The sequence below is a fragment of the Asparagus officinalis genome, chromosome 7, assembly GCF_001876935.1.
Source record: "Asparagus officinalis chromosome 7, Aspof.V1, whole genome shotgun sequence".
NCBI classification, from domain to species: Eukaryota; Viridiplantae; Streptophyta; class Magnoliopsida; order Asparagales; family Asparagaceae; genus Asparagus; species Asparagus officinalis.
Window position 1 is genome coordinate 7,646,042 of NC_033800.1, and position 11,869 is coordinate 7,657,910.

The 11,869-nt window shown below is 34.6% G+C and overlaps 1 protein-coding gene and 1 long non-coding RNA gene across 2 annotated transcripts in view; one reads left to right on the forward strand and one right to left on the reverse strand.

The window, feature by feature from the left end:
* Positions 1 to 11,862, reverse strand: part of LOC109848332 — an 18,967-nt gene extending 7,105 nt beyond the window's left edge. The window contains exons 1-8 of the mRNA XM_020417780.1: positions 11,653 to 11,862; positions 11,294 to 11,497; positions 5,473 to 5,568; positions 3,930 to 3,982; positions 3,607 to 3,703; positions 1,137 to 1,210; positions 619 to 730; positions 278 to 388 (exon numbers count right to left, since the gene is read on the reverse strand). Coding sequence (XP_020273369.1) covers positions 278 to 388; positions 619 to 730; positions 1,137 to 1,210; positions 3,607 to 3,703; positions 3,930 to 3,982; positions 5,473 to 5,568; positions 11,294 to 11,497; positions 11,653 to 11,799 — 894 coding nt within the window. The 5' untranslated portion in view covers positions 11,800 to 11,862. The remainder of the gene's footprint in view (positions 1 to 277; positions 389 to 618; positions 731 to 1,136; positions 1,211 to 3,606; positions 3,704 to 3,929; positions 3,983 to 5,472; positions 5,569 to 11,293; positions 11,498 to 11,652) is intronic.
* LOC109848333 lies at positions 10,045 to 10,652 on the forward strand. The gene is made up of 2 exons (XR_002248769.1): positions 10,045 to 10,190; positions 10,229 to 10,652. It is a non-coding gene; the product is annotated as an uncharacterized LOC109848333 (long non-coding RNA).

Sequence of the window (11,869 nt, forward strand, 5' to 3'; positions counted from 1 at the left end):
CAAAAAAAAACAGAAAAAGGAAAAAAAAAAAACCATAACCTCCCACCAAAGTGAGCTCAACCACCCCCAATTTTGAGATGGTAGACAGCATTAGCCTACAGGTGCATGAAGGCGCTTAAATCAGTTATCTGCAGCACCATGATTCAGCTTCAACATTTGTGCTATGATAAGCTGCTGTGTCTTGAACACTTACATCATAACAGCACAAAATTGTTGATCTGAATTTTTTTTTAACATTCAAAGTTTCACGCCCTCAAAAAGTTAAATGGAAACATGCCTTCTGTGAGTGGGCCTCCGATGAGTCTCCAGGATTTATTGATTTCTTCTTTAGTAACAGTTCTTCCAGTCTTGCACAAAGGCGAACTTCAGAAAGTGCTGCTTTTAGAGCCTAAACATTTAATATGAAGCATGAATTATATAGAAGATTTCCAAAAATCCCTAATTTAGGAAAATAAATATAATAAGTTGCAATTAGTAAGGCCAAATATAGGTACTGAAAGTATATAAAAAAACCAATACATTAAACAACTGTAAAGACCTTGACCAAATGACATTTGCAAGTTCACGCTTCACTTCATTGAAAAAAACCACCGCTCAGAAATATAACATCAAATATACCTCCACAGATGTAAGTGGTGCTTTCTCAGAAGTCCTATCAGAATTTTCAATTGAGCGCAATACTTCTACTCCATCAATCTTTTGCTGCAGCTTTGAGGCTTCAGCATCAACTCTGAAACCAAATAAGGATAAGATCATTCACCCTATCTTCGGCAGATGATTTTCGTGGTGGATAACAGCGCGAAGTGGCGAGGTGCCACTTAAATTAGAAACAGCCCACATGGAAATTGTTATACAAATGTAAGAGTAGGTGGTGATCTTTATTTCTTCATATAAAAAAACAGATATCGCAAGCTAGCACAAAACTATCACTATGCATAACTAGGGAGCTTACCTCGTACTAAAGGACAAAGGCCTCACTGAAATGAGGCAAGCAAAAAAAGCAAATAATAAGCAGAGGTTATTCTTAGTGGACATAGATAGTTAGATACTGGTTAACATCTATAAGGAAATAAAGATTGACAAGTTCATAAGGAAACCACGGTACATACTTCAATTACGAAGATTTTCCAACTGACCTTGCAATATCAGCATTTAGTTTCAACCCTGAGATGGCACCTTGAGCAAACTGAAGTAATTCATCACGTTTCACCTGAAACAAAATTGTTTCCTCGAATATATATTAAAAATATCAAGAGAATATATAGCCATGAACAATTTTCTATAAGAAAATAAAACAATAAATAAAATTATAATGTAAACCATCCATCAATTTGTAAAACTTATCTCTGAGACTAATGCCCATAATGAATAAGAAGCTTGTTAGCAAGAGACATACGACTTGAGTAACTAAAACTTATTTCCCAAAGGCAGATGAATTGGCTCAAGATGTTGATTGAATGAACAGTTATCATGTTACTCTTCCTAGGTCATCATGAAAAATGAAATAGAAAGCACCTCATCAATAGTCAAGCAGAACAAGAAATTTAGACACCTAAAAGAGAGAGCACTCACGCAGGAAAGAATGCAATGCAAGAGTAATCATGTTTAAGCTGAGTTTTATAACATCAAAGGAATACGAAGTTATCATATTTGTTTGTTTATATTGATGAGATTGACACTTCAAACTACAAGAATCAGTTTTGCAACATTAACAATTAATAAACGGTTTTGATATAACAATGAATATCATCTCCATAGCCTTGTAGTATTTAATGCATTTATACCAATGTTTAAAAAATCGTAGATGCAATGCGAAAAGATCCTTCATGAAGCAAGGCGTAAGCTTCAAGCATGAGGCTAAACCTCATGAGTTATGCTACATTAAAAATGTTATAAACATATACTATATTGTGGCGTAACAATCTATAAACACTCAGGTCTTTATTAGTAAATAAGAAATAAATATGTATAAACGCAAAAGTGACCAAATAGTATACTTGTAATACCTTTTTTAAGTTCCATAGCTGACGAGTTTCTCAGCAAAAATGAGACAGCTTCAGCCATGAAGTCTGGCACATAATCATTTTCAAAATATCTTAATCGGGTTGTAATCCTGTATCACAAAATTAGAAAAAAAAATCAAATGAAGTGCATTACAGTACAAGATAAATTCAATCCATAATAAATAAATAACACAGTTGCATGTGCATGACATATGCACATGCATACACTCTCTGACACATGCATGCATGTGTCAGCATGTAACATATTGACCACTTAAGTTTGATATCTGACCACCAAGGTTATCGGTAGCGGATAGCGTCGCGTAGCGGTGAGGCATCACTAAGGCTATTTCGGGCAATTGCGGCAAAATAACGGTAAAAAACGTAAAGTCAAATAGCGGTTTAATTTAGATATGTATAAATACTAAAAAAGAAAAATTAAAGAAAAAACTAAGAAATCTAAAAGTACATATTTGATGATTTAAAGAGATCATAAACATGAAATTGACATGTAACTATCACGTAATACCGAAGATGACTGGAGGAGTTAAAAAGTCGTCGTCTTCGAGAAGAAGAGCTTAGCGGTGACAAGACTGCCCTAAGAGGAGCTCACGGTGAAGGAGGTGAGAGGAAGTATCAAGGTAGGTGCCAGAGGCTATAAGAGGTGGTGGGAGTATGCTCAAAATCACAGAAGACGGTGGAATGCAATGGTCAAAGGTTGAGTTTAATTTTAAAAAAATAAGCCTCAAACCGCTTTTAAATAGCAGTCAACAAGCAAATTTTGAATGCAATCGCTCACTATTTACCGTTATGACACACTATTGGCCGCTTTTGCAAACAGACATATTCCGTAATATGTCATTGCTATTGCGTGATAGCGTAGCGGACGATAACGTCGCGAGAAGGGACCGCTAATGCTATTAGTGCTACTATTGCGGGGCTATTTACCGGTATTTATAACAGTGAATTTTAGTCAAAATCCTTTTGCATCCTCCTGAATTGTGTAAAGCATGCACTTCAAAAGAGAAATGCTTCTGAAGCGTGAAGCGCACATTTCATTGATGCTTTTAGTAATGAGGCATATGCTTCAAGGCATAAATAGCTTCAATTATGAGTTTCAAAGCGAGTTTCAAAAAAGCTTTTTTAAACACTGACTTTATATGTTGTCCACATAGAATATAGCTACAACACATAATTGTATGCAATAACAAGTAATAAATTAATACAACTGCCTTTCTGGAGAAGGAACATCAAGCTATAAACTTTACCACATTCCAAAGTTTGTATGCAGGACTGAAGGAAAAACATTTAAAACAAGCAGAATAAATTCTGCACATGCCTTGATATATAACATTTGCATCCATGACCGAACAAGTATTTGAAGGCGGCTTAGTTCAACCTAAATCTACGATTACTTATATAGTTGCATAAAGAATGCAGAAAATGACCGACACAACCCGTGTAATTGAATAGGAAATAAAATCTGCAGATGCTAATACATACAGAAGCTTTCTTCTCTTAACTATGAAGAGCTAAATAAACAAAAACAGACCATCTGATGACAGTTTCCAATATGGACGCGAGGAAAATATAAATGGCATACCAGTACTTCATCTTGGTATCCAGAGAATGCTTTAGCCAAGTCTTGAATACTACTGACAATCGCATTATGAACTTCCTTTCCTCCTGTAAAACAGAGTCTGCAAGTATTACCCAAAAAAGAGAAACTTAGATCTACCTGATCAGATCTTAAGGTAAAACTAAGAGGTTGAGGGAAAAATATCAGCTCCTAAGCTAGCTAGCTATCAGCAAGACAACTTAAGGTCATAATTATTGCCTATACACTCGAGCAAAATTACTTACCAAAGGCAGCAGGAGTAGCACAGTAAATAGAAAAACCACAAGATTCATGTAAAACAGACTTACCTGAAGATCTCCAATAGCAGAGCAACCTCTTCCTCATCTGGTGCTTCTAAAATCTGAATCATACAAAAGATTGTCAACCTGCGGTTAACGTCCATTATCAGAAAGAACAATAACCAGTACGAAAACATAAGGGAAAAGTGCACATTGGATTAGAAAAACCGCAATTCCTACCAGTCGTAACTGTATGATGACACTTACAATACCCAATCTCTGAAAGATGTTGCAAAACGTTAACTGTAAGTAATTTGTTCTAAAACTTAGAAACATGACCAATTAGGAGGACATCTCCGTACTAAGGCTTCTAACCTACGTTACACTCCATGATGCCTCAATAACTAAGCAGAAAGCGCCATAAAGGAGTTCAAATAATGCATGAGAAAACAAAAACAAAAACAAAAACAAAGGCTCAAAATGTGTATTCACCTGAAATCACAGTCAACAAATATTACATAAAAAATGCCCCCCCCCCCAACCACCCCCACCCCCAAAAAAAATGCTCACAAAGAAGAATGATAGATTGTTGGCCGAAATAGTTCTGAATTTTAAGGAACCGAAATGGAACCCCAGCAGGAAAGACCAGGCTTCAAAATTTTGAAGCAGGTGAAAAATGCATGTCTGGAGGACTCACATAGTTTTTTTTTTAATTAGTGCCAGCACTACAATCAGTACATAGAAGACTCTCTATCTTCCAAGAAGGGACCACGCATATAATTTGATTTCTAGTTCATCTTCCAAGAAAGACTATCTTCCAACAAGGGATCATGCATATAACTTTAACTTTTGACTTCATGTTCCCAGAAGGCTCTCAATCTTCTAAGAAGAAAAAAATAAGCCAAACAAATAAGTCAAACCATGACTTAGTACTGAATCTTTTTTGAGGAAATAATCCCTACATTATACATTAGTCCAAGCCTTAAAATTAGGCCAAAGTCTTTTGTTGTTTCTTTGCAGAAGACAGTAGCATCAAATTGGACAAGGTATCAAAAAGGAAGTGCTGATCTATAAGAACTTCAAAGACATGTAGGAGTGAAATTATGGGATGGGACTGGTGAGAGCATTAAATGAAGTTGAAAAACAGTAGCATACGAAAATTTTAGATAGCATGTTGACCAGACCCAATACAAAACTATGCTGTTTTATGAAAGAAAACTAGGTGTGAATGGAGGGAACTGAAGCAAAATAGTTAATGCTCGCGGACATTGGAAAAGTGTAACAGCAGACAGACTAGGTTCTTTACAAATTTTCTTAAGTGTCTCATTGTAAAGGCAATGTATTGTGGGATATTCGGAATATATTTTACATGGAAACACCAAGCATAATAGAAATTATCCCAGACCCATATTACTATTAATCATGCACCTGATTGGCATGAGTTTTTTCATGGGGAAAATGTGCATATATGGAATACTCTTTGTTATGATTCATACTATGTAATTATTCATTTATATATCCAAATAGAATGTACAGGTAATATAATTTACTCTGAACCATTAATGTACTACTACACAAGAGACACACATGCAAGATAAGAGAACAAACTCACCATTGACAATGTAATGCCTTCTAAAGCTTGGCTATGAAGAAATACATCTCTAAAGTTAGCTGGCTCACCTTCCATATCAGAATCAAAGAACAACATCTGTTCAATAAATTGACATGTCAGTAAATATTCCCAGTAAAACCATCAGACGAGGTATATAGATAAAAAAAAAGAAAACCAAAAACAGGAATCCTTGGTACATATGTTGTAATACGATAGTGCTGACATCATCCAAAACATCAAGGTTTTAAAGAAAATACCTTCAGCTATGATGCATACGATGGACATGTGTCAATCAGATGGACAAGCAAGAGAGCAGGAACAAAACAACCACATCATAGCTAATAATGGTTAAAGAACAAGAGATCAAAATCAGCATAAATTTCCCTTAGTGACAATCCTTGATATATTTATGTGTATAATTAGAAAGATTTTAAAGCAGATGTGTTAACTTTTAAATTCAACATATGTATGGTCCTCAATCAATAACAAATAACATCCCATCTCTTCTTTAAACTTTAGGGACATTGGAAAAGGAAATATGTATCTCTCCATTTTTCTTGACTACCAATCTGTCAACTTCCTTTCACATGTTTAGACAATGAATGGAATTGCATGTGCCTGCGTAATGTTGTATATAGAATATACATTTTGCATGTATTACATTCATGGTTTAGCACTAGCTTACATGACCAAGTAGCAATTAGTCAATTAAAGTAACTGGAAAGGATGGCACTAGGTGCTGAATATCATTGTTAGAACAAAGTAGAAATTGTAGAACAAAAGAAGCATTTTTACTCAAATTTTTAATTAAACAATAGTAAAAGTTAGAATATGGATGAAATAGCTTTACTCTAAGGCACGTAGAATGAATACTGATGTTGTAAGCTAGTCGTCCACTTTAATTACATACAAGGGTGTTACCTGTCCTGCAGCGTAAGAAGAGTTCATTGTTTCGGCTTATTTTCCGCAAAAATGTGCTTAAACAACTATAAATTTAATGCACATTTGTGGGAGATTAGAGATTGCTCCAATCAAGGATAACATGAGTTGGTTGCGTACAGCAGAGGCAATTGAATGCCCAGTTGGAAGAAGTAATAAGGTTATAGTTAGTGAGGCTAAAAGGATCAAGAGCTGGACAAAGAAGCAATTGAGAAGGATATGATAATAGTTAACTTAATAGAGGAAATAACTCACAATAGAAATGAATGAAAGAATGAAATTCACCTAGCCGCCCCCAAAAAAATTTGGTATAAGGGTGTGTTTGGGAACTTGGATTTGAGCCTGGATTTAAAATCCAGGGTATTTCAAATCCAAATATCTAGTTTGGGTTCTGATTTGGGCCTAGATTCTCTCTCTCTGGTTTCGCTCACAGGTAAAGTCTCTCTCTCCACCTCCCCCCGCCGCCGCCTCTCCCCCTGCCCCTTCCCCCTGCCTCTCCCCCTACAGTCGAAACCCTAGATCTGATCTAGGGTTTATATTGTGTTAATGTTGGATTCATGTTACATAACTTGCTTATTTTCTTTTTCCAGGTTTTGGGAACTGAAACCCTGTCTTGCATTTGGGTGAGTTCTCTTTTGCTTCTCCCCAAATGATTAATAACTCTTTGATATTCGTCTACTAAATGCAAACCTCTGATTTATCTTGAATTTTTGTTTCGTTAAAGCTCATTGCTGTTTGTTACTTGAAGTTACAATATATGTACGCAAATGCTGAAGTTTTGAGATTTCAACCACCTTTGCATTCGGTTATTAATTATTCAGTTATAACCTAGTTCGCATAATTTGAAGTCATAAAACCCATTATACACCCCCCCAATCACTGCCAGAAGTTTATAGATTGATCTTCTTTTTGGTATATTTAGAAATTTCAAAATTGTTATTTTCACCCACAGAGACTGTTTGATGACTGCAAAAACGAGTTCAGTAATAAATTCACAGTTCTAGCCTTTCCCCCCTTCGTTGTGTCTGGTTCTTTTCCCAAAAATTGAACTCTGGGAAATGATTATATATGGGCGGGTACATGCACGTATACACAAAACATGTATGTTGCTATTTTAAAGGTTTAACGGATTATTGAGAGATCTGTCTTAACTATATTATAACTATTATGTATGGACATGATTATGTTGTTTTGACGTGCGATAATCGTCACTAATAAAATGCATTTCTTTTGTGATCATGAGTTCCTCTGCAGAGATGAGAATGGATTAATGAGAGATCTGTCTTAACTATATTATAACTATTATGTATGGACATGATTATGTTGTTTTAACGTGCGATAATCGTCACTAATAAAATGCATTTCTTTTGTGATCATGAGTTTGGCAGTATTTTTTTTCTTATATTATTTGCGACTGACAAATGGTTTTGTTTTGAGTGCTCCCATGCAAACATCCTATATGAATTTTATGGATGCTCATAAGATTCGTTTTGCATACTTTCGTAGAGTTCAAATTCCATAATCAGTTTTTGGATTTTATGGATGCTCATAAGATTCGTTTTGCATACTTTCGTAGAGTTCAAATTCCATAATCAGTTTTTGGAATAGTGTATGTATACATAATCGAAAATTCCATAATCAGTTTTTGGAATAGTGTATGTATACATAATCGATTCGTCTTTGGTGTGGTTGACCACAAGTTGGACTTAGTATTAAGTTTAATGTTTTATTTCTGCATTATTATTTGATACTCTTCAATTGAAAGTTCCATGAATTTTATTATATCAATCTACTATTTAGTTTGAAGTCTTTGCAAGGGCTCTAGTCTATTGATGTCAGGCTGGAAATTAATCATAAAAATGCAGCAGAAGTTTTTAATGCATGAGTAGTAGTCTAAAAATGTATACTAGCTGTGGGAATGAGTCGCTATACTTGTAAATTGTTCCGCACTTTCTATTCTCCATTCAATCCAAGGATTAGCTTAATAAGGTATTGATAAATACCTCATTATAGATATTTGTAATGAGAAAGCTAACCTTTAGTAGGAGAGCGGATTTAAAAAAAAATTCATATTTATTATATAAGTATTATGGAAGTTATATTTTAAACTAATCTATGAAAAGAAAGAAAGTATAAAGGTTTAACGAGTATGGTTGTTGACAATGGAATGTGTACTCAATATATTTGTTCTTTTTACACACTCTTAGCTCGAATTGCCCAACATCTTCACAAGGTTTACTTGGCAAACTATTATAGTCACATAAGCCCTTAGCTTCAAATTGTTGATATAACATCATACATTCTTTGTTATGAACTTCACAACTTTATGTTTGGATTACAAACAGATAAAGCAGTTGAATATGTTCCTTTTTATCACTTGATTCTTTCTGTATTTTTTTGGTTGAAGTCTTATACATGTCCTATATTATGGATGCTATTTTTTAGGATAATGGATAATGGATAGCAACCCGGAAAAGTTTTATCTGTTGAAGTCACTTCCTGATGATGAAAAAAGAGATTTTATTCTCTTTATTCTTAAGGAGTAGTTTCTAGTTTTCAGGTCGGACTACTTTTCTTCATCTCAATGTTATTTGAACAATATTTTTAACCGAATATTTCTAATTTTTTGATAATTTCTTATGAATGCATTAGGGTTTGGTGATTTTGATGAATTCTTAGCTAATTCAAGTAAGGAGTGCTTATCTCATCTCAAATGTACAAATTTTTTATTTTATTGAGAATTCTGTTCTTTTTATTTAGTGTATACTTGATTATGATGCATTTCTAAATGCATTTCTTACTCATACTCTAACAACCTTGGCATATCTTCCATATCTTTCTGTGGCAATAATACAGATTTTGATGCATTCATTTTGAAATGTGGTGCTTATTCATGTACTAATGTCTTGGGATGATATGGGCGTATCAAATCTACTTTTCTTCTTGTGTACCTCAATTTCAATGAACTGAACCACTTATCACACACACACACACATATCATTTATTGTCACAATTATTCATAACAGATTGGTGCTTGTTTGTTCATTTTCTGAAATATGTTGTAAAAGGCTGCATTTTTGTTCTGTCAAAAAAAAAATATATATATGTATTCATCTTTTTCTCTTCAAAGCATTGGCTATTTTTATCACTTGTATACATGTCATAAAATTGATCATTATACTTATGTCTCATTTCTTGATTGCGCCTAAGTGGGAACAATTGCCAGGGCCATATACAAGGACACTCCTTCCGCCATCTATTGTTATATTCCCTCAAGTTATACTCCCTCAAGTTATATTCCCTGTAATGGCTAACTAAAATTAATGCCAAACATTTTCTTAAATCTTACTCTTAACCTCAAATTGTTCTCTTTCCTGGAGGATGTCTATACCAATATAGCTTTCTCAGCCTCTATGTTTCGGCGTACATGCTTTGACTGTTTAATTCGAGTATCTGAACGTATGTCTGAATGTGTTGAGTTCTGAGATCCGAAGTACATGCTTTGACTGTTTAATTCGAGTATCTAAACGTATGTCTGAATGTGTTGAGTTCTGAGATCCGAAGTACATGCTTTGACTGTTTAATTTTTGGGGGCTTGCATTTCCTTCAGTTTATGCTCTTCCTTTGGTTTAATTTTTGGGGGCTTGCATTTCCTTCAGTTTATGCTCTTCCTTTGGTTCATGTATGATGCTAGACAGATTTGAGTGACTAAGTCTCATGTATGATGTTAGGCTGAGTTGTAAAGTGTGCGCAAATGTAGTTCTCATGTTTGTTATTAGGTTGTGTATCATCTAGTGTATTGATTTTTTGTTATTAGGTTGTGTATCATCTAGTGTATTGATTTCCCTAACCAATACTCTCACAGGTCTCCATATGTTTTTATGCTTATCTTATTCAGTCTCACTTATCCGACATTTTTCTTTAATTTGTTAGCTTGTTAGCTTGATTAAAAAAATTATTGATATGCTCATTTTCTTTGTAGGTTTTGGGCTCATATCGTGATGGCATATGAATTACTCTTTTGTTGCTGCGGATAGGGTTTATCATACAAGCACTTCTGAATCCTCAGTTGCAATTTCTTTACATCAATGATACTTCTCTTCTCACATGCTATTCAGTTTGTAACTCTTTGTATTTTTTCTTATTAACATTTCTCTTGGTATATCAAAGACCAAACTGACTATGTAATTGTCAGTTGTACCTGCATTTGAGAAGATAATGGAATTGTTACTTATTTGCTCTAATATCAACTTATTCTCACTTTGAATATGTATGAAATATGAAACAAGCCTCAAGTGTTTTCCAGCCTGGATATTTGTGAAATATGCAATGGTAATGTATTATTTAGATGTTTTTTTTTAAGATACTTGATATGTTTGTAGAGTTTTCTTCATTTTCATTTTGTTGAAACTCTTGCAAGTTATGGTGGACAATGAATTTGAAAACTTAGCAAATGTAGCTACCATCGCCAAAATTACCTAAATTTGTGTTTTTTGGTTACTATTTTACACATTTTCATTGCATTTGATGTAAACAAGATGAGTTAAGAGAATAAATTTTCATCAATTTTAAATTCAAATTCATGTATAATAAAGTATCCAAACACTAGATTTTGAAATCAAAGATTTCAAATCCTTTCATTTAATAAAGATATCCAAACAAAAGATTTCTTAAATCATGGATTTCAAATGCTAAATTTTAAACTTGATTTTAAATCAACTTCCCAAATCCAAATCAAAGTTCCCAAACGCGGCCTAAAGGTTTTGCTGTTGTTAATGTTGTTGTTGTTGACGTTGTTGTAACAAATATAAATAAATACATAAAATAGAGTCTCTCTATCGACAATAGAAGCACATAATATAATACATAATGAGACACTAACCAATGGGGCAATTTTAGGAGGGGAGTTGGGCTCATCAGAAGACTGAGCCTGCTCTGGACTCTTCTCATCAGAAGCCTTCTCAATTTCTTTCAAAGCAACCAGCCATCTCCTCAGCAGCTGAACTCTCTCCTGCCCTCTACAAGTCACCGCAGCTTCTTCCAGCCTTCTCACTGTCTGCTTAAAGCTCCTATAGTTCTTCATTCCCTACAAACCATTCAAAAAAATAAAATTACAGTTTTTTTTTTGTGAAAATTTGATCTTTTTCAGCTTATTGCACTTCAATACCCCCCAAAACTTTCTCTTTTCTCACTTAAATGGTCAAAATTTGGGGCACTAAAGTGCAAATTAGGGCAAAATACCATGCGATCTTGGAAAATCTTGGCGCCGCCGGCGACGGCCTGGCCGGCGTGGTGGACGACGGTGTCGGCATAGTTCTTGATGCGAGTGAGGTTCGTCTTGTTGCCGACCTCGACGGCCTTGCTGACGGCGTTCTTCAGCCACGACATTTGGGAACTAGGGTTTCCTTTTGGTTTTCAAACTGGGGGAGTTTCGGAATCGAAAGGGCTTTAATTGTTT